The sequence below is a fragment of the Triturus cristatus genome, chromosome 2_2 (assembly GCF_964204655.1).
Source record: "Triturus cristatus chromosome 2_2, aTriCri1.1, whole genome shotgun sequence".
In the NCBI taxonomy this organism is placed as follows: Eukaryota; Metazoa; Chordata; class Amphibia; order Caudata; family Salamandridae; genus Triturus; species Triturus cristatus.
The window spans coordinates 810287146-810310880 of NC_140582.1; the positions used below are offsets into that span (position 1 = coordinate 810287146).

The 23735-nt window shown below is 49.3% G+C and overlaps 1 protein-coding gene across 19 annotated transcripts in view; it reads left to right on the forward strand.

The window, feature by feature from the left end:
* FRYL (FRY like transcription coactivator) overlaps positions 1–23735 on the forward strand; it is a 2516714-nt gene that overhangs the window by 949751 nt on the left and 1543228 nt on the right. For 15 of the 19 annotated variants that reach the window (XM_085642132.1, XM_085642126.1, XM_085642125.1 and 12 more), the window contains one exon: positions 6153–6348. In XM_085642132.1, coding sequence (XP_085498258.1) covers positions 6153–6348 — 196 coding nt within the window. The remainder of the gene's footprint in view (positions 1–6152; positions 6349–23735) is intronic. The other 4 variants (XM_085642134.1, XM_085642131.1, XM_085642118.1 and 1 more) reach the window with 1 other exon arrangement.

Here is a 23735-nt window from a genome sequence, read left to right on the forward strand (position 1 = left end):
GTGGCAGACAAGTGCGGATTCCTGTCAACATCGGTTTCTTGGTTTAAAACAGGGGTATACACAAGTTCGTCTGGACCCCCGTTTTGAATCTTCTCACACTGTAACTACCTATTCAGTGGGGAAGTTATGCCCGTCTTGGCTGCAGCATTCCACTTTAGCATCTGTTAAACTTCATTTATCCAAATTAAACAACAAAATAGATTTGAATGATTTTGTTAAGGGTCCTGCGATTGGCAGGTCCAAGAGATGGGTGTATGCTATTTACAACGAAGTTTGGAAGTTATCGCAAATTGAGGCTGCTTCCCTATTACGAGCTATTGACCAAGCCAATATGGAGAAAGTATTGGCTGTAATAGGTAATAGCATTAACACCCTGTCTTCCAGAATTTATACCTTAGATAATATTGTATCATCTGTGGTAGACATTGTGCAGGATGATTTGTCTGTATTGTATCATGGTCAAAATCAAGTGCGTTCTATTATGCAGTTTGCATGGACGTTGCAAACGTTAAAGGCAGGGAAAGTCCCTTGGGATTACATGAACACTTCCTCTTTGTTCCTTCCTTTTAATTTAACTGCAAAACAACAGTTCATGTCCATGAAAGATGCTACATACTCATTACTGCACATTGAGAAATTAGAACCTTTACCTTTCTCTGTTGCTGAATTAAATTCCGCTGTGTGGCTTATAGATGGGTTGATCACATTACCGTTCCCTCTGTTTAAATTCAGTTCGTGCATGAAACATTATGCCCTTGGCAGATATGAGCAACTTGGTACTGCCTTCGGCACAAAGTTTGGTCACTCCCATTCACGTATAGATGTGTGAGAGACGGTAAGGATAAACTTGAAAGGAATGAAGAGTGCACTTCCACTCCGGATCACTCTGTAGTGTGTAGGCACATTCAATTGCATGGTGCATGTAATGTGCACGCCCCCAATTTGGTTTGTGTCCTGAAAGGGATCCCTGTGCCAGTTATAACACCGTCTTTCACGCTGCTTGCTAACGGTAGTTATTTGCTATTGAATAATGAAGCTTGCTGTGGGATGTTAGTGGGAATTCCCTACATAGTGACTGTATCACAGAGAGTAGTTTGCTGTAATAACGTCCTTTTCCCACCCCCGCATGGACGGCTCGATGTATCCATCTGGCCTTCCATTCCAACCTTGAAAGCAGAGTTCAACAAGATGAGCAGAATAAGGGCTCTATTGTCTCAAAAAGAAGTCGCGTTGACTTCATCCCGGGAAACATTTGTCTTTCACGTAGCAAATACGCGCACAGAGGTGCAAGCGCTTTTGAATACTCCCACTTCATTTTGGGACCCTGATTCAGACTATCTTTAATGCCTCGTCAACAAGTGGCCTGGCTCATTTTTTTTTAAATTGTGGGCTCCGGCCTCGTTACCTCCTTTCAAACTATTTTTGGTGTGATCCCGGCATTTTTTCATTCTATTTTTTCCAGCGTCTTCAGAGGTCTTCCTTTACTGCTCGCCCTCATAGCTGGTATACTTTTGTTGATCTGTGCACTGCGCTATGGATGCACAACTTGCGTCACACGACAACATGTCCCGGCTGCTCCATCTTCGTAAGCGGATGGTTGAATACTATGGCACTTTGCCACTGGCGACTCTAAGCATAGCCTATGGATTGTCCTTCCGGTTTCCCTACTTTAATTGTGTGCAGCCCGTCTTTCATTGCCTAGGTTGTCCAATCCAATGGGCTCTGGATTTGTGTCTGTCGAACTCTGTGTCTCCTGCCCCGGATTATGATCGGCTAATGAGCCCCTTACTGGCTCATGAGTTGGACTGTCTTGGCGTCAGGATTATGGCCTGTGGAGCAGCACATGGAGTCCTTGGGAATTGGGACATCGGAACGGCTGCAATTGAATTCTTGGAGAGAAGTTATCTTGAAGAGCACGCCAGTTGTCCTCATATGGTGCTGGAGGCTCCGGTGGTTGAGGAGCATGTATGTTCCTTCCCCGTGCTGAACTGGATGGCAGATAATTTTGCGGAACGTTCCAATGATTTTCTCTTGGAAGCTGTTGCAACTTATTGTGCTTATACATTGATGGATTGACTATTCTTGCCCCATCATGTCGTCATACGCCCTTCAATGATGTTTTTTTTAATCCCTTAAGTGTTTTTTTTTTCATTCCTTTATAAAAATTTTTCTTTATTTTTTTCTTCGAACTTTTTCACTTACCTTATATGGACTTACAGTTCATGCCCTTGGTTCCGTTCTATCGAACTTGAACTCTGCGTTCTTGCAAGTGCGCCCCTAGTGGTTAGTGGTCCGATCAAGGGGGGGTGTAGTGAAGATCGTTATCTATATATGTACAATGCTATGTTAGCACAACCGCGTTAGATGTTAGAAAGCCATCTTGCCGCTTTTGCATACGACACTGTAGTCACATGTTTTTAATTGAGAAATGCTTGCTCGACTTTGCTTCACATGAGAACTGTCTGTTGTTCACATCCCAAACAGTGAGCAGCGACCTTGGTCTGTACACAGTGTAAAGAAACAGTCTGGGTCGCTAGACGGTGCATGTTGTTGGGGTCAGGTTGATCGGCCCACTATTTAGCCATAACACGCACGCAGCTGCAAATACCTGAAAGTCGGGTGCTTTTAATATTGCAGCGTTACATGTTTTCAACACATTCGGAAGAAGAGCTTTCCCAGGAGCAGAGCCTAGCTGATCCTGTGATGTGATGTCACTGAGCTTATCTTTACGGTATGGGTTTCCCCATTCAAGCCCAGAGACCTTCTACTAGTCTAATAATAATACTATTAGTTTGCTAGCGAAAGGAAGGTGGCTTAGATCCACTGTCATTTTAGTATGATTACTCCTTTCATTTTCTATGGTATTGTAACTATGCTGATGGTTTTGATATTAATCATTTGTCTGCTTATGTTAGCCAAAGTACTGCATCTTAGGACACGAGGTTTATAAAATAAACTCTTTAAACTTTACCGTGTGTCTGTTTATTCTGTTGTGGACTGATATGAGAATAATTACGAACAGGTATTTCTGATTCCCACCATTCCTGAGAATACTCTAAGTCGCTTGTTCTGGATTGTTTATACATTGGGACCGCCGAGATAATACTCTGATAACGAATGGGACACTGATGCTGGTCGGATAAGGGCTTCTGGGTTCTGAGGTGAGTTTTGGTACACCACAATTCACTGAGGTCCTGGTTTCCTGTGCATAGTTCTGTGCATAAGCAGAATCCCTGCAACAGGAGCAGATTCAATTATGGTCACCAGTGGGCTAGTTGTGCGAATTGGGGGCGGGGTGGCAATCTTTCAAACTCTGCATGTGCTTCAACTGATGGTCTCTCTCCCTCCAAAGAGTCTGTGCTGAGTGGGTTTGATCTCCTGGGACAGCACCTTTTGCTGCTCTAGATAAAAGTGCGTTCAACGTAATGGTACCTTTCCGAGCACCTCCAGATCTCAGTGGGGACTGCAAAAGATCTGCAGGGTTGGTTACTGAATGGCAATTTGGTCAGCAGCAGGCCTCTCTCCGTACCCTACCTAGGACTGAGATGGTGCATCACTTCTGGGTTGGGGAGGCCACCTGTGAAATGTGGAGATCAGACTCCTCTGGTCTCCGGCGGAGTCCAGACTCCATATCAACTTTCAGTAGCTGAGGACCATTTGCTTGTTGTGGAAAGCCTTCCTTCCATCAAGTAGAGGCTGTTGCAGGTGCTTACGGACAACACCACCGCCATGTGTGGTATTGCAACAAACAGGACAGCATGGAATCCTCTTGTGGTCTCCTTGCAAGTTCTTTCATATTCTGTATTTAGCAGCATAACACTTTTGCATGTTCTGCGATGACTATATTCTAATTCCTTAGGATCCTGCTGCCAGACTGAGGCCTGCTGTATCTGGATGACTAACCTTTCACCCCTGCATTTAGTGCATTCAATAACACTGAGATATTTATTACGTTGCTGTCTGTTATCTCCTTTAGGTGGGAGTACCACGTTTTTCAAGGCCACTAACATTAGTGTTGTGACTTTCCTTGCATTTGTTGATCACTATTGAATCATAAGGGCTGTTGGAAAAGCATAGGCAAACATTGTGTAAAAATCAGAAGATCCATCCACTGGCGAAGGGTTAGGTGGAAACTTGTATGCAAAGCCCTGGCATTTTGTACCTGTCTCGCAAAAAGGTCTATGTACAGTCTTCCCTAGGCTTTAAATATTTTGTACCACCTCTCCATCTAACTTCAATTTGATTGGTATACTTTTTTGTCTGGTGTGTGGTCTGTCTGTTTATTGTTTTCCTGGTAAGTGGGTTGCTAGTATTTGTGTTTCTCTAAATGCCATTTCTCCAAATCATTCGCACATGTTTTGACTGAACATATGACACTGTACCCCCTTACTTTTCGTGCTTGCCATTTTCTTTAGTAATTAAAACTCTTTAGTGCTAGCACATTAATGTGCTAGACTGTCTCTTATGTCTAGCATCCTGATTTTCAGGCTTCCAGTGGAGCACTCTATTCTGTTTGTGATGCATTTGCAATGATGGACACTGGAGAGATTATTTGATGTCTCTGCCTCTCAACATGTATTTTTTCCAACTTTTTAGTGACAGCCACTTGGTTATCAAAGTTCATTGTTGATTATGACTTTTGGTTCACAAGCCACTTTTAAAGGTATCTGAGGTATACAAAATGTTGTCATTCATAAATTGTCATCACAGTTGCAGAGATTTTGATGTCTGATAAAGTGAGCTTGTTCCCTTAATGCTAGAACCTCTTCTCTATGGGAAAACCAAGATATTTGTAGTCTAATTCCACCCCTCAAAAAATGTCTGCCTTGACTGGCTAATATCCACTGCCTTTGAAATGTGAATCTGGCTCCCTTCACAGGAGAGGAAGTGGACTCCCTTTGTCCAGAGCCCTTTGGCACCTGGCAAGGCGGCACAATTCGCTAGTCAAGGAGGCCTGCCCGCTCTCAGTCTAATTTCAATCCCTAAGATGGGCTACCTGAAGAAGACACCTCTTTTGAGAATTGACCATCTTGAAGATGGCAAACGTAGGAATACTGGTACAGGGTTATGCCCACTTCCCACAGGAAGTTGTGATATGGAGGGCGTAGTTACCCCAAGGGTAAGTAGCCCATTGGCTATACCCTACATTCCCCTCACACCCCTAAACTCTGTATTTAGGGGGGGCCCCTGGCACCAGAGAAACCAATACTGCTTACCTGAAAGGAGAAGACAGATGTGAAGTCGCAAAGAGCAAGAACAGAAGATGCAACTTACTTGGTGCCGGCCTGCCTGCTGACTTTGACAATTGCACCAAACCAACTTATCCTGCAGCTGCTGGGTCTGCAAAGCCTGGAAGACCCACCAGTACTTCTCCCAGGAACCAAGAACTCCTGTGGGACAGTGGGCCCATTCCACCTGCATCCTGCAGGCCCCAAAGACTGAGCTGTGATGCTCCAAGACCACAGAAACCCAATGCTGGTAACACCACTGCACCTAGCCTGAGCTCAAGTGGGCCAACGATGCCGACTTGGTCCCCAGACCATCCAGACTTAAAGCCCATCTTGGTTTTCCTCACTGTGGACTTCTCGACAACTCCTGCATCCTCTGTTTGCAGGACCTCTACTGGGACGGCTCCCCATAAGAAAAATCCGACGCCTAAGGACACATATGCTCCCGTTACCCCAGGCCCGTGGAGAAGAGGCCCAAAGGTGTCCCTCCTTCCCTGACCAGCGTGAGGCCTTACTTGTTTTTCCTCCCATAGGATAACATTGCAACAACTTATTAAATGCAGAAGTATTTATTTTCAAAAACGTAATTACCTGATTGTATTGATTTTGGTTTATATATATATATATATATATATATATATATATATATATATATATATATATATATATATATATATATATATATATATATATATATGTTTATTATATGTTTTTATAAATTGGTGTGGATCTCCTTTTTGAATTGTGTGTATTTGGAAATGTCTAACACTTCTCTCTGATGAGCCTAAGCCTGCCTGACCACACTACCCCCTAGAAGAGCGCCTTGGGATTGCTGGAGCAAGCTACTGTCCACTCATAAAGAAATTCCTACAACTGTGCATTATTTTTCTTTAGACTGTTGTTTAATTTAGTTTTTTCTTTTAGCAGTCCCATCAATGCTAAGAAAGTAACATCAGTCATAGGCAGTGACTCCTATGTTGGACTGTGGAGAAACTACCTGATACTTTGCTGCAGTGCTGCAACCTCCACCACATCCTTGACATCTGCAGGGTCTGTGCGGTGTTCCCCTCCTGAGACGCTTGCGTCTACTCCCGACAGTGGATACAGCATTGATTCAAAGGTAAGTATATTGCAAAGAGAAGTTTACTCCTCTCTCAGCTAAATTCATTTGTGTTTTAATATAGCATTACCAACTAAGGGCCTAGTTAAGAGTCTGGCGGTCTGAGGACCGCCAGACTCGCGGGCACTCTGCAATGGCCGTCCAGCACTGGCACTCCAACCGCCCTATCACAACTACGGTGGTCGGACCGCCGCAAGCACCAGGGAACAACTGTTCCCTGGCTGTGGTGCTGCAGTCTTGAGGCAGCAATTTGTTTGGCGGAACCGCTGCGGTTCCATCAAGCGTATTACGAGTTTCCTCTCTGCCATGGTTTTCATGGCAGTTCCTCTTCCATGAAAAATGTGGTGGGGCAAAAACAAAGGGGGTCCTACAGAGCCCCCTGTTGCCTCAGGACCATTGGGTGCATGCAGTGGGGCACAACATGGGCCCCCCTGTGTGCATGCACCCCAGTTCCTGTGCAGCATGGACTTTACAGTTCATGCTGGAACCTTTTTGGCGTTGTCATTTCAGTGCCCATTTTCAGAGGCACCGCTGTGGGACCTTCAAAAAATGCCCGCCAGACATGAGAAACACTTGTAAACCGTTGGGCGGGTTTGGTGGTGTGGGAGCAGGCTGCTGTATGGCGGTCCGATCCCACACTGCCAAACTCTTAATCAGGCCCTAAGTGTCACTGGGATGTTCATGCCAAAAGTGTGCAGTTACAACACATACCTGTCTTTTTTTGAAGTTTTAACAACAGTTTATACACAATTCATCATCTCTCTAATATCACATAAAAAGTCTCTGTAGTGTCATTTTATCATTCACAATGTTTATTCTGTGCCACACTTTTCCTTGCAATCCATGCATACAATAAAAACCTTGACAGTGCAAAAACATTTAGGTAATTTGTCTGTTTGGAGTATACGCAGAGTTTGAGTAAAATCTATACCTCATGGGCCGACAAGCCAGAATAATCCACCATTTTCTTAATAGAACATAGCCCTTACAAAAAACAGGAGTTGGGCTTCAGTTTCAGGTGACATTGAGTAAACAGGGTGCATTGAAACAAAACTGTATTGTACCCAATTTCCATGTGAAATAATTGGGTGAAAGGATGCCCATATGGAATTTAATATAAATATTTTAAGCAGAATGAAGCATGATATTATCTATATGATCTTAAAAGCAGGAATCTGTTTATTATTTAAAAAGCGGTCAATAAAACTGTTAGGCCTAACATGCGCAATACATCTTTTCCTTACATAATTGCAATATTTGGTTTTAATGTCAGATACTGGAGTAATATGTTTGTGCTAAAATCAACAGGCTCTTTAAGTCTAATTTACAAGGCCAAGATTTTACACACAATAACTGGGGTTTGTGATCGATCTGTCTAAAGTAATTCCTTTAGGGACATCCTGTAAAGCTCAAGTTAAGGAATTGATCATATTTAAACCCAATACATCTACTGTCTTGAAAGCAGAGAAACCGAGGCCCAAGTCCAAAGATCCTGTTTTTCTTATTCTCACGCATACTCATTAGATTGTGGCTTCCTGTTAGAGAAAACCCTTTTCAATTGTTTTACACTATCATCTGTGCTTCCTGTGTGCGAGGTGGGGCGCGGGAGGTACATTCCCCGCCTGGGGCTGTTTGCCCGTTCTTCCCCGAAGTAAGGAGGGTGCTGCACATTGCAGATGCTACAGCTGTGGGAGGTTGCTATCCCTGCGCCGACATCTCCGAGGGCCCTGTGTTGTGTGCGGTGGCTTGGCGGCGGCGCCTATGGGTGGTGTCCTCCGAAATACAAAATCGTGTCTTTAATGGACTAGATGGTGTTTACCGAGTATCAAAAATGTCCCAGTTGTCGGAATCAACGGTGCTACCAGAAAAGGCGAAAAGCTGAGTTTATGAAACTGCAGCAGACGCATAAAGCTCTCAATTCTACGGCAGTGTTTCGTGAGGGGAGAAATTGCTCACCTAAAGGGCGCGTGCATGACAGTGAGGCCGGCACGCAGTGTGAAGAAGGGCAAAAGATGCTGGTGGATAAGAGACTGTTACCAGTTATTCATTGCGGCATTTTGTGAGCACTGGGAGGACAGGGGCTGCCCCTGCACTGGATGCCCCGTGCCGGACTACCGTCTGCGCAAGGGAGTGGGGCGTTTTCCGGCAGCAGCCAAGGCAGGGTCAGAGCGGCGGATTCGCACTGCGGCGGCGCTGGAGCATTGTGGCCCCCCTGCCGTCACTGCCTGTATTCTCTCCGTGACTCGTATCAATGTGGATTTCCCCACACCGGTGTCTCCAGCTCAGGTGTGGCGTCCTGCATGCGGCCTGCAGGGAGGAACGCTAGGAGCCAGCCGCGCTGCATTAAAGGCTGAATGCTCTTTATGCCACACTATCAGTGAATTGACACCCCCCCCTTCCTACCTTCGTTTGTGCCTGGTTGGCGGCTTTGGGGTGGCTGTTCTGGGACCCTTAGTTACAGCGGAGGCAGTGCTGTGAGAGTTGCAGGGAGGTACACGTTGCGGCTATTCCACCTAGTAACACTTTGGTGCACCTCACCTGTGACAGAGAAAGCTGCAGAAAGCTGCCTCCAATGTGTGAAACCCAGCGGCTGACGCTCAGCATCACCTGCATGAAGTAGGAATACGAGCCTGTGAAGAGAAGCTAGTTCCTACAGTACGAAGTGTGAGTGCGCAATGGCTGGAAATTTACGTTTTGAGATCGAGCACAGATGAACTAAATGAATGTGGTAGTATGGGCTTCCCACTGCTCGGCTAAAACATCCTCTTGGGCTGAACAGGCATGCAGCTACAAGAGTTAGGTGGGTGAGGCACTCTGGCCATTGGACTGGTTTGTTGCAGCTGCCCCATGTTACCACCCCTCGAATGCAGCGGTGGCTGACGGCTGTAAAAGTGGCGCCACCTATCGGCCGAACTTCAACCTCAGGGAAGTAATTTCATACTGAAGCGGCTCGACGGAGCAGACCAATCAATACTCTGATGTACAGCCGTTTATCTCTCATATGAGGTTGCACTATCGTAACAGATGCTGGTTACCGAAAAGGTTATCCTGCATGTTAACGAGGCAGAGAGGGCACGTTGTTCTGAACTTGGAGGTGTGATTTGCTCATGCAAGCGCTGAGGGCTGAAGCCAGACGGGGAAATCAGTAAAGACGAGCCCGAAAGTGAAAGCTTATTGAGGCACGCAAGGCTTAATGAGCCTTGACAGAAACCCACATGGCGGCTGCGCGCATGCACGCTCGCGTGAACGCAAGCGCTAGGCCACCAAAAGCCTGTGGCAGCACTTAGAAAACCCTCACACTAAGTTTCTCACAGAACAGCGAGACCTAAAAATGGGCTAAATGTTGAACCCAGCCAATCAGCTGCTAGCATCTTCTGGAACTCTCCTAGCAGAGGCAGTTTCCCTCCGATTTTCACCCCACTTCGTGCGTCAAGGTAGACTCCCTGAGTTCAATTCCGTTTTCTTATACAAACTCCTGGAATTTATTCCTTAGAACTTTTTCTTCATTATATCTGATAAAATAGGTCTCTTCCATCTCTGCAGGACCTGTTGCAAGAAGGTTCATGTGGATGATCCTCACAAGAACTGCATTTATTGCCTCCACCCACCCCATGAGGTAAGGCAGTACAAAATCTGTCGCACTTTCTCTTCTATGACTCAGAGATAGACATGGGAGGCTGGTTTTGTGGCTTTGTCCACTAAGCACCAGAAATCATCTAAAGAGGACCGTGATGGTGTGAGAAAGTGCCCTCTTTCTGCATGGCTGCCTCCACTTTTTGCTGAACTGCTGATGTGCTTTGACTGAGCGTGACCTGGGCTCCTGCTAATCAGGTACCCAGGGACTATGTTCTTTCCCTAAAACTGCATTAATACCCAAACTCAATTGGCACCTCTGGCCACAGGTTAGCCCCTGGTAAATGGTACCATAGGTACCCAGGGCACTGTGACCAGGGGGTTATTGTGCCACCCTTAGAGGCCCTTTACCCTTACACTCACACACTGCCTTTTCAGGCTGCGTGTCTTGGTGCAGAACAAAGTGAAGAGTCGACATGGCACACATCCCTGTGTGCCATGCCTACAAGCCATTGTCCTGGCATAGGTCAGTCACCCCTCTAGCTGGGGGCACTATACCAGTGGTGAGGGTACTGGTGCATGAGCTCTGTGCCCCTACGGTGTCTAAGTCCATTCTTAGAAATTGTAAGTGCAGTGCTGCCCATAAGAGTATATGGTGCTGGGAGGTTGTCGTCATAAAGTCCACAGCACCATAATGGCTACACTGAAAACTGAGAAGTTTGGTATCAAACTTCTCAGCACAATAAACCCACACTGATGGCAGTGTGGGATTTAATTAAAAATGCACACAGAGGGCATCTTAGAAATGCCCCCTGAAAAACGACCTACCACTAGAGTCCAGGCTGAGTGGCTGCTTTCAACTGCCACCCCCAGACAGGTTTCTGGACCCCTGGATTGAGGGCCGGCTGCTCTCGGGGGCCTGAAAGAATGCATACTGGGACGAGGTGCCAAGCCTCCTCCCCCAGGATGGGCAGGGTCCACGAAGGGGAAGCTTCTAAGGTTTGCCGCCTTTGTGAGCTTCCCCATGCCACTTGCTTCTTTCAGTAACTTGTCCCCACTGGTTCTGACCCCCACTTTGGGCGGGAGAACCGGCGGGAAAAACAAGTGAGGAAGAGGGGTGTGCCCATCTCTGCTACGTCCACCCCTCAGGTGGGGGAGGCGAGGTGAAGCACAACTCTCAGTCCTCGCTATCTTGCAGATGGGGGGAGCCAGCCAACCAGAGTGAGGCATATGCCCCCCTCCCACTGGAGGTTGGCTTAATAGGGGGTGTACCCACCCCAAGGAAGGGAGCCATTGATCTCAACCTTTACTTACCCAGAACACCCCTAAATCTAGTATTTAGCGGGCACCCCGAACCTTGCTTCCTCAGACAAGAAACTACAAGAAGAAAAGAAGAACCGAACAGCTGTGCCGAAACTAACAAGGACGACGCCCACTGACTTGGCCCCAGCCCTACCGGCTTGTCCACACCTCGAACCTGCCGAAGCGAAACTCTGGTGTGTCCTGCAACCAGCATCCTCAAGAACCCAGAGGACCTGCCCTACCTCCAAAAGAAAAGACTGTGTCCCGTGAACACCGGATTTGTTCACCAACAGACTCTGGCAAGATCCGCAAGTCTGCACCACTCTGCCACCCGGCGGCCCGAGTTTGAGTGGCCCAACACCACAAGGAGGTCTCCCCGGCGATCCTGACCCGGATTCTGGTGATCCCTGACCTGCCTCAAGCCTCCAGCCAACGCCTGCAGCCTCAAACCAGAAGGTCCCCCCAACCGCGACCAGGAGCTGGTAAGAAGATCCTGCCCTAAATGGCACCGCTGCACCAGACGCCCCACGGCCTTGAGTGGCCCACCGGCTGTGCCTAACCAACCTACAGCATCCCAACTTACCTTTCTAAGTGGTGGTGCACCCAGAAGACCACCTTCTCCGAGCATGCAGTGTGTTTGCAAACCGGAGATCCCTATTGAAAGCCCAACGCCAAAACACTCTGCACCCGGACGCCCCTGTGCCACTGAGGGTGCACCTTTTGTGCTGGCTTGAACCCCAGTTTGCCCTGAGCATAAGTCCAGGAGCTTCACTCCCACAACCCAGTGGCCTGCTGGTAAGCAGCCACCAACCGGAGGTCCCCTAACCCCCATTGGATAACATTGGGCCTCAGCACTCTGCTCCCGGCCGCCCTAGTGCCGCCAAGGGTGTAACAAGAGTGCATTCTTGACCCTGGGGGACCCCTGAGTCTAACCCAGAACACTAAATCCCACAACGAAGTAATTTCCTTTAAACCGACAACATTATTTTCCTCTATAGGATAACATTGACTGTTTTTCTATGAAAAATTTCTAAGTGTGGAGTTGGAAAATCTATGAAACCCTTTAAAACTGTAACTAAATAGCAAAAACGCTTTTGCTTACGTGTTTACAGTAAATGTCCCAGTGCAGTATCCAGGTATACTGCACTTTGTAAGAAAAGTAATCTGTAAAGTAATCTACTTGGCATTCTACTAAAAACACAATACAAAGTATATGTACAGTATATTAAGAAGCATTGTATTACTAGTTACTCTACTGTAATCACATCAAAGTGCATATACAATTGCAATTCAAATTGTTTACAAACTGCATTACTACTGTAAAGTATTTATTGCTTACCTGTGCCAGGCGTGCTTGGTTCTAGAAAATAAAATAAAATTAAAAGAATATTTTTATACAAAACCAATTGGTCTGAAGTTCAGTCTTTGAGTGTCTGATATTATTTGCTGATTGAGTGTGTACAACAAATGCTTAACACTACCCTCTGATTAAGCCTTACTGCTCGACCACACTACCACAAATCGAGAGTAAGGTGCTATCTACTTTTACCTCTACCTATCTTTGGTGTTCCACTGGACTCTGTGCACACTATACCTCACTTAAGGATAATATATACAGAGCCAGCTTCCTACAGATGCATCATCCAGACCTCCCAAGAGAGCCAGATCTCATGACGAGGACTCCGGGGAGAGAGAGAGAGCAGGAAACACCTCAGACCCTCCCCAGAGAACAAGAGCTCAAAGGAGAAACATCCAAAAGTCTCCTCAGAGCCTTCATCTTCAATTTCCTCTACTCCTGTGAGAAAGCAAATATTTATCATAAAGCCTCCTCATATTCTGGTAAGTTCAGAGCCGAACAATGATCATCGAGGTCAGTCGACGACAACCCCTAGATCTTCGACTACAACACGTGATAGTGATATCGTCTGCTCCGTTGACGGCAGGGACAACTGATGACAGTGGCCATCTCCGGCCCCATACCGTGAATGAGAATCTCGCTGATGCCATCATCGTCGACGTTTATCCCATTGACGTCTATGTAATCAACGAAGACTCAATCGGCGAAATTCGAAGGCACTGTCAACAACCATACTGTCAGCAACCCTACTGTCGACTGCAACGCTGGCTGCAACAGCACCGTTGACAACTGGCATTTCATCATTGGTGGTCATGATACCGTCGACACAACCGTCGACGATGATATAGGTGTTGTTTTTTTTATTTTTATCCAAAACTGTCGACATTCAGCAAGATCTCCCCTTTGCCTCCATCGCAGCTTTTGGACCTACAGTAGTCGGATGAAGAGGATGAGGCTGGATTATACAGAGTTGCGCATAGTCCATCCGAATTGCATCTAAAGTGCCAAGAAGAGGACTAGGATTATGCCGACGAGCAGCAATACTATCAGCCATATCTGGCACCACCGCATCATTACCAACATTAGGACTATCCTCTCAAAGCTTACCCTAGAGAAATGGCACATCTGCCACCATCTTTAATTCAAGATCTTCAGGTTATGCTGGCAGACTGTAAACAGAGGTTTCCACCACCAACATGTTAAAATAGAGCCACCACCAAGTTCAGCCGCAGCCCCTTAAAACACCGGCTTTACCAGTGACACCAACAGTACCGTGCCCTCCTATAGAGGAGCCTGATCCGGACAACACTTGCTCCTCGGATGAGGAGAGAGAAGAGGGTGAGATCCCAGATTCAACACCTGCAGATCCTTAGGAAGATTACATTATTCCTACTCCCTCTCCTCCGTCACACCAGCCAGTGGATTTTTCTCCAGAGGACATCCGGGGTTTCCACAATTTAATGGAGAGGGCTTCCAACAGATTCCATCTCCCCCTGGCTATGAAACATACAGACTGCTTCCTGCATGAATTTGAGGAGGCTAGGAAATCCATTTGGATAATCCCGACCATAGACTACATTTGGCAAGAGGCAGTAAAAATAATGAAATCTATGGCCACACCGCCAATGCTCTATCATCGGGTGTTCTGATCGACAGATGTGGTTGGACATGGCCTCCTTGCTAGACCTCATCCCTGAAGACAAACAAGAAACTAGATCAATTCTTTTGGGCAGTAAGAGTGTTAATCCTCTGAGACAATAGACTAATCTGTGGACATAGCCAACACGGTTTGGTCAGATGCTAAGTGCAGAAGTCTTGTGGCACCAGGGATGGTTGAAAGCCACCACTTTTAGACCGAATGGCCAGTCAAAGATCTTGGATATAGCGTTTGGGGTCGCTTTGTTTGGTAAGCATATCGACGAAGCTCTACTATCCATCCAGACTGATACAGATACAGCAAAATCCTTAGGCTCCCTCCAGTACAGAAAAATGCCTTTTAGAGGAGCACCCTATCAGGCCTCAATACAGGCAGATCTATCAACCTGCCACCTACCGCCAATCTTCTATGGCTGGTTTTTCTTGTCAGGGGCTCTGCTAGAGAGCATCGACCCAAGGCAAAGATAACAGGAGAAAACCATGATCTGAGTAGGGTACCAGCTTCTCCCCCCCCCGTTTCCTCTCCAGTGGGTGCAAAGATCTCCAGTTTCTTTCAGCAATGTGAGAATATAACAACTGACCGATGGGTACTGGACCTGATTGCCTACGGCCATACTCGGGAGTTTGTAGCGAGACCTCCAACTACTCCACCCAGGGGAGCCATTCTCCCTTGTCTTCACTTATTGTGCAGGGAGGCAAAAATCATCCTCTCAAAAGGAGCGATCGAGTAAGTTCCAACTCTGCAAAGGGTTCAGGGCTTCTATTCCCATTTTCCTTAATTATGAAGAAGACTGGAATGGAGACCGATTTTGGATCTCATAAAGTTAAACGGGTTCTTGAGAAAACAAACATTCAGGATGGTAACTGACGGAGATCTTATGGCATCTCAACAAAGGAGACTTTGACCTCCCTCAATTTGGAAGACGCATACTTCCATATCCCCATCTGTCGAAAGCATTGAAAATACCTCTGGTTCACTGTAGCTGGTACCCACTACCAATTCAAGGTCCTGCCCTTTGATCTCAAATCGGTGGTGTTAGAAAACCCCGGGCAACCGGGGTTAGCAGTCACCCGGTGTTTCCCAGCACAAGGGGTAGCTTGGCTCGAGCGGTCGGGGGTCAGGCACCGTGTTAAGCGTACGTCACACCCTCACAATAACCATGCGTTCATCCGTTCCAAAAACGACTACACCGTAAAAATTTATGAAAATATATCTGTTTATCTTGTTTTCTCTTAGTTGCAGGTTAAATAAATAACACACTTACAGTACACAAAGCTTCTTCTGTAAAAAGGGTAGGTCAAATAAATAAGCTCAGATCATAAATAATCAATGAATAAATAGATGTGCATAAAATACATAGGCAAATAAATACTGTGAGGGAATAAATACTGTGAGACAATAAATACTGTGAGACAATAAATAGGATAAATACAAAGAATACAATACTCTCAATAAATATAGGCCATCAGACCACTTTCAAATCAGGTCACATTTGTGAGGTACTAAGGGTTGATTTGGCCCAATCACAGCTTGTGGTTATGTGGATGGCCTGAGGGTGTCTCACCTAGCTTGGATAAGGCTGAGGCTAAAACTGAGGTAGATCAAGGGCAATCTAGGAATCTGGCTCTCCCAAACTACACAACCCCTCACACAGGTCACTGTATCAGTCTCAGTCCACCCCTGGCACTCCCAGGCTGGTCCTAACACCTCTCTAGCCCCTAGGATGGTCTCTTAGGGCTCCACAGGGCCTTAGGCGCCCTCTATTCCACTTACTGCCCTCTTTATGAACTTCCGACTCCGCCGGAGTCGTGTCGACGCCGTGAGGTGGTTCCGGATCGATGTCGGCGGGCGGCCTCGGCTCGATGTCAGTTCCTGTCGACGCCGTGAGGTGGTTCCGGATCGATGTCGGCGGGCGGCCTCGGCTCGATGTCGCTGGGCAGCCTCGATTCGATGTCGGTCTCCGGCGTCACAGGGACACGATCTCCCTACTTCCGGGTGTCTCCGGAGTGCGACCTCCACTCCCGACCTCCGGTGCTCTTCCCTTCAGGTTCCGGCGACTCCGGAGTGCGATCTCCACTCCCGACCTCCGGTGCTCCTTTCCTCAGGTTCCGGCGACTCCGGAGTGCGATCTCCACTCCCGACCTCCGGCACGATTCACCTCGGTCTCCGGCGACTCCGGAGGGTGGACTTCACTCCCCCGTCGACGCCGCACACTCGACCTCAGGTGACTTCCTCCTCGACCTCTGGTGTCTCCACGACCTCCGTCGGCGCCCTCTCTCGACCTCTGGCGGCTCCGGGTACGACGTCTGCTTTCCAGTCAGCGCCGCTTCTTCACCTCTGGCCCCAGGTCTCTAGGCTTCTCGGCGTCGGATTCCAGGAAGATACCAATAGACAGGTCAGGAACTTGCTGTTCTTTACTTTCAAGGCCTGTTCCGGCTGTTCAGGTCCTTGAGTTGGTTCTTCTTGACTTTATCCCACACAGGGCTCTAGGCTGGGCTCAGTCAGTAGGGACTAGTATCAAGGGTGGGTTTCTGGACCCCACTCCAGGCACAAGTTTCCACCCCTGCTGCCTCACTCCTTCCTCCTTCAGTGTTGTGCTGCTCTCCCTTCACCAGTCAGGTGCCTACTGCCAACTCCAACTGCCAGCTCTGAGCTGGCTTCCTAACATTCTAAACCTGCCTCACACTGTCACAGGGTTCTAGAATGTTCTGGAAGGTACTAGTAGGTTCCAGTGATGTCACAGGTGACAATGGGTGGCCACCATTTTGTGTTTCAGGCCCTCAGACAGAAGTTCCAGGGGTAGGGAAAATGGCTCCCTGACCCTGCATCAACACTAAAAAGTCTGGTGGTTCCCAAAAAGGAAAAATACTAACAGGGTTTGAGGCAAAAGTGGGACAAAATAAATAATGATGAGGAGGGACCACCCAAAGGGCTGACAGGTCTAACACGCGTCCCCCCCCCCCCAGCTGAAAGTGGGGAGAGCTACCCAACCCCTTGGGAGTTCTCATCACTAAGGCGGAAATACCTTGAGAGACCGTCTGCATTGGCGTGGTCCACTCCAGGCCGATGTTCCACCTGAAAGTCCATTCCCTGTAGGGAGATATACCACCTTAGCAACTTGGGATTCTCCCCCTTCATCTGCATCAGCCAACGAAGGGGTCTGTGGTCGGTCTGAACTAGGAAGTGCGTGCCAAACAGGTATGGCCGCAGCTTCTTCAGAGCCCATACCACTGCAAAGGCTTCACGCTCTATTGCACTCCACTTCTGTTCCCTGGGAAGTAGTCTCCGGGATAGGAAGACCACGGGTTGATCCAGACCCTCTTCATTGAGTTGCGATAACACTGCCCCAATGCCATGTTCCGATGCATCCGTCTGGACAATGAACTCCTTGGAAAAGTCTGGGGCCCGTAGGACCGGGGCCTCGCACATGGCTTGCTTCAGTTTTACAAAGGCCTGCTGACAAGCCTCCGTCCAGACTACCCGTCGAGGTTGTTTCTTGGACGTAAGCTCCGTGAGGGGGGCCACAATGGTACCGTATCCCTTCACGAAGCGGCGGTAATATCCGGTGAGGCCCAGAAAAGCTCAGACCTCAGTCTGAGTCTTGGGGGGTTCCCAGGCCATGATGGCCTCGATCTTCGCCTGGAGGGGTTGCACCGCTCCCCTACCCACCAAGTGTCCAAGGTACACTACCGACCCCTGCCCGATCTGGCCTTGATCGTTAAACCAGCTTGTCTCAGGGCCTGGGAAACAGCTTGCAGGTGACGCAAGTGATCCTCCCAGCTGTTACTGAAGACGGCTATGTCATCCAGATAAGCCGCAGAGAAACTCTCCATTCCAGTGAGGATCTGGTTCACCAGACGCTGAAACGTGGCAGGTGCGTTCTTGAGCCCAAAGGGCATCACACAGAACTGGTAGTGGCCTTTGGGCGTGGAGAAGGCTGAGCTTTCCCTAGCTCCGTCAGTCAGAGAGATCTGCCAGTACCCAGAAGTAAGGTCAAAGGTACTTAGATATTGGGCAGCTCCCAGCCGGTCAATCAATTCATCCGCCCTTGGGATCGGATGAGCATCAGTCTTGGTGACTGAGTTCAGTCCCCGGTAGTCCACACAGAACCTCAGTTCCGGTTGGGCACCCGGTGGTGCGGCTTTTGGTACTAGCACCACCGGACTGGACCAGGGGCTGCTGGAAGGTTCGATCACTCCTAGCTCCAGCATCTTAGTGACTTCACTGTGAATGCTGGCCTTCACCTTGTCTGACATCCGGTAGATCTTGGACTTCATAGGTGGGCTGTCTCCTGTGTCCACATCATGGACGCACAGGTGAGTCCTACCCGGAACAAGGGAGAACAACGAAGAGTACTGTCCCAGGACCTGGCGGCAGTCCTCCTGCTGTTCAGGAGTTAGAGATGGGGAGAGAATCGCTCCCTCCACCGACCCATCTTTCTCTTGAGACGCAAACAAATCGGGGAGAGGCTCGCTTTCCACGTCCTCTGCTCCGTCAGTCATCATCATCAAAGTGACTTCGGGCCTCTCGTGGTGGGGTTTGAGGCGGTTGGCATGCAGCACCCGTAGGGGCTGACGAGGGGTCTTAAGATCCACCAAGTAGGTAGCCTTACCCTTCTTCTCCAATACCTCAAAGGGTCCTGACCAGCGATCCTGGAGGGCGCTAAGCTCTCCTGGTTCGATCACCCACACCTTCTGGCCAGGCTCCAATTCCACCGGGTGAGCGTTGTGGTCATACCACGCCTTCATTACTGCTTGGCTGGCCTCCAAGTTGTCAGAAGCTTGCTTCCACAACTTAGCCATTTGGCTCCGGAAGGCCAGCATGTAGCTCACCACGTCCTGAGGAAGCTTTCTGGGAGTTCTTTCCCATCCGTCTCTCACCAGGCTGAGAGGTCCACGCACAGGGTGCCCATACAAAAGCTCGAAGGGGCTGAAGCCCACTCCCTTCTGTGGCACTTCCCTGTAGGAAAACAATAGACAGGGTAGGAGGACGTCCCATTTCCTCCGTAGGCTTTCAGGCAGACTTCTAATCATGCCTTTCAAGGTTTTGTTAAACCTCTCCACCAGACCATTGGTCTGGGGGTGTTAAGGAGTTGTGAACCGGTAGGTCACTCCACACTCCTTCCACATGGCCCGCATGTAAGCTGACATGAAGTTGGTCCCCCTGTCTGACACAACTTCCTTGGGAAAACCCACTCGGGTAAAGATCCCATCAGGGCCCTAGCCACAACAGGTGCTGTAATGGTCCTTAGAGGTATAGCCTCTGGGTACCGTGTGGCATGATCCACCAGAACCAGGATAAACCTGTGACCAGCTGTAGTAGGCGGATCTAATGGACCCACAATGTCGATGCCCACCCTTTCAAAGGGGGTGCTAACGACAGGAAGTGGTTCCAGGGGAGCTTTCAGCTTCACCCCTGTTTTCCCACTGGCTTGGCAAGACACACATGTCCGGCAGTAGGTGTCGGACGACACTTTCATTTGAGGCCAATAAAAGTGTGGGACAAGACGGGCGTAAGTCTTGTCTTGCCCCAGGTGTCCTGCCAAGGGGATCTCGTGAGCCAATTCCAGTAGGAAGGCTCGGTAACGTTGAGGGACTACTAAGGCTCGTGACGATCCATGTAGGGGTGCCTTGGGTTCACTGTAGAGGAGGCCATCCTCCCAGTAAAGGTTGTAGTTCCCCTCAACGTTCCCTGCTGCCTGGGCTTCGGCCTGTCGCCTCAGTCCCTCAAGGGTAGGGCACTCCCTCTGGCCCTTGCAGAATTCCTCCCTGGTCAGCCCTCCCTCCACGTGCCACTCGGCCGGGATGGGTAGGTCCTCCAGTTTGGTAACATCCCCCACCGCGGACTCCTGGTCCACCACCTCCGGTGGCCTATCCGTCACACGGGGCGCGGATGCCGAGGCAGGCTCCTCCTGTCCTCGGTTTTTCCCTTGGTCGGCAGCCGGCTGTGCCTTTGTTCCAGGCTCCAGTCGAAACAAACTCCCTCTCCGGGTAGTCGCGGACCCTGTGCTAACACAGGCCCAGTCAGGTGTACCCAGCATCTCAGCATGAGTCCGGTATTCCACCTCCTTCCAAGCATTGTGCTCCATGTCATTCCCCAGTAGACAATCGACCGGCACGGCAGGGCTTACGGCAACTCGAAGTGAACCTGCAACCCCCTCCCATTCAAAGGGAACCTCGGCCACCGGATAGTGGCCGGTTCTGCCGTCGGCCATCGCGGCTGGGTGGAGTACATCGGGAATTACCTGCTCTGGAGACACCAGTTGGCTACGTACCATAGTCATACTGGCTCCTGTGTCTCTCAGAGCCTCCCCTCTTTGGCCATTGATGGTGACCCACTGCCCATACTTTATGGTATTTGCGGGCACCTGGATCTTAGGAACCATCTCCCGTTATCCCAGGGACACTAAAGTGACACCCGCCCACTCCCTTCCCTTAGTTAAGGGCATCTCCTCCCCGAGCACTACACTAGCTACTCCGGGGGCCTTTCCTCCAATGGGAGGGGGTGGTCTTTTCGGGCACTTCGCATCTCCCTTATAGTGTCCGACGCCACCGCACTCGAAGCAATGGACAACCCTTGGCTGCTGACTCTGGCCAGGATTAGGGTTTCTGGGTGGGTTAGCCCTAGGGGTGAATCCTGTTCCCTTTCCTTGGAAGTTATTTTGGGGGCCTTTAGAGAACTCCTTTTTCTTTTCCCCTCCCTCTTTCTTTTGGGGGGCGCCCTGTCCGGCCTTTTGAGTATCCCCTCCAGTCCCCCTTGTGGACACCCGGGTACTAGCCCAAATGTCCGCCTCCTCAGCAAGCTTCCGGGGATTGGTCAGCTTGCTATCCACCAGGTGTTGACGCAGTTCAGGGAAACATTTTTCGAGCAGGTGTTCCTTCAACATTAAATCAAACAACCCCTCGTAGTCCCTCACCTCACTGCCCTGAATCCAACCCTCTAATGCCTTCTTTGCATAGTCCAGGAAATCCACCCAATTCTGTGTGCCCAGTTTGTGGCTACCCCGGAACTTCTGTCTGTACTTCTCGGGTATTAGTCCAAACTTTCTTATGAGCGCCACTTTCATGGTGGGGTAGTGGGTCTGCTCATCCTGCTCTAGGGCCAATAATGCATCCCTACCAGCTGGAGGCATGTATTTGTACAATCCCCCTCCCCAGTACTTCTCTGGCACCCCATGGGCCCTTAAGGAGACCTCATAGGCCGCTAGCCACTTGGCAATATCATCCCCTGCACTATAGCTAGCTACTATGTCTTTTGGCAGATAGGGTTTGGGTTCCCTGGTGATTTTTGTCCTTTGCTGCCACCATTAGGAACAGTGTGTGCCCCGACTTGTAGGATCTGGAGATCTATTTCCCTCAGCCTCAACTCGTGAGCCATCCTCTGTCCCTCCTTCTCTTTCTCCAGCTCCGCCAACTTCCATGTGAGCTGTCTTTTCTCCCTCCGGTCAGTTAATTCTACTTCTGATAAGCCACCGCTAGAGACAGTGCTGCCCTTCCTGGAAAGTGTTCTGGGCCCCGCTAACAGGTTCCCCACCTCAGGTTGGTACAACCCAGTCCCCTCGCTATCAGGCTCTCCATCCCTGTCCTCCTGCTCAGCCTTACTTTCCCGTCGTGCCTCCCCCCAAACCCTCAAGCTGGTCTGGAGTTCAGCCTTCTTGGCACCTGGGGGACAATACACCCCCTCTCGCTGACAAAACTCTCTGAGTTGGGCCACAGTGTAAGTTTCCACATCTTCCAACACAAACTCCATTTTGCCCACTCAGAATAGAAGACCGGTGTTTACAGAAGCTATGCAGGGGGGTACCTTTTGTAATACCTCCTCCCACCACCAGAGTAAATTTGGAAAAACAAAACTCAGAATTAGGAAGTCCCCCTTGAAAAAACTCCCGGTGTAGGCCTATGGACTACCCACAGTTATTGTCGAGTGGACGCAAGCACAGCTCTATCCCACCGCTGAACACCAATTATGTTAGAAAACCCCGGGCAACCGGGGTTAGCAGTCACCCGGTATTTCCCAGCACAAGGGGTAGCTTGGCTCGAGCGGTCGGGGGTCAGGCACCGTGTTAAGCGTACGTCACACCCTCGCAATAACCATTCGTTCATCCGTTGCAAAAACGACTCTACACCGTAAAAATTTATGAAAATATATGTGTTTATCTTTTCTATTACTTGCAGGTTAAATAAATAATAACACACTTACAGTACACAAAGCTTCTTCTGTAAAAAGGGTAGGTCAAATAAATAAGCTCAGATCATAAATAATCAATGAATAAATAGATGTGCATAAAATACATAGGCAAATAAATACTGTGAGACAATAAATACTGTGAGACAATAAATACTGTGAGACAATAAATAGGATAAATACAAAGAATACAATACTCTCAATAAATATAAGCCATCAGACCACTTTCAAATCAGGTCACATTTGTGAGGTACTAAGGGTTGATTTGGCCCAATCACAGCTTGTGGTTATGTGGATGGCCTGAGGGTGTCTCACCTAGCTTGGATAAGGCTGAGGCTAAAACTGAGGTAGATCAAGGGCAATCTAGGAATCTGGCTCTCCCAAACTACACAACCCCTCACACAGGTCACTGTATCAGTCTCAGTCCACCCCTGGCACTCCCAGGCTGGTCCTAACACCTCTCTAGCCCCTAGGATGGTCTCTTAGGGCTCCACAGGGCCTTAGGCGCCCTCTATTCCACTTACTGCCCTCTTTATGAACTTCCGACTCCGCCGGAGTCGTGTCGACGCCGTGAGGCGGTTCCGGTTCGATGTCGCTAGCCGGCCTCGGCTCGATGTCAGTTCTTGTCGACGCCGTGAGGCGGTTCCGGATCGATGTCGGCGGACGGCCTCGGCTCGATGTCAGTTCCTGTCGACGCCGTGAGGTGGTTCCGGATCGATGTCGGCGGGCGGCCTCGGCTCGATGTCGCTGGGCAGCCTCGATTCGATGTCGGTCTCCGGCGTCACAGGGACACGATCTCCCTACTTCCGGGTGTCTCTGGAGTGCGACCTCCACTCCCGACCTCCGGTGCTCTTCCCTTCAGGTTCCGGCGACTCCGGAGTGCGATCTCCACTCCCGACCTCCGGTGCTCCTTTCCTCAGGTTCTGGCGACTCCGGAGTGCGATCTCCACTCCTGACCTCCGGCACGATTCACCTCGGTCTCCGGCGACTCCGGAGGGTGGACTTCACTCCCCCGTCGACGTCGCACACTCGACCTCAGGTGACTTCCTCCTCGACCTCTGGTGTCTCCACGACCTCCGTCGGCGCCCTCTCTCGACCTCTGGCGGCTCCGGGTACGACGTCTGCTTTCCAGTCAGCGCCGCTTCTTCACCTCCGGCCCCAGGTCTCTAGGCTTTTCGGCGTCGGATTCCAGGAAGATACCAATAGACAGGTCAGGAACTTGCTGTTCTTTACTTTCAAGGCCTGTTCCGGCTGTTCAGGTCCTTGAGTTGGTTCTTCTTGACTTTATCCCACACAGGGCTCTAGGCTGGGCTC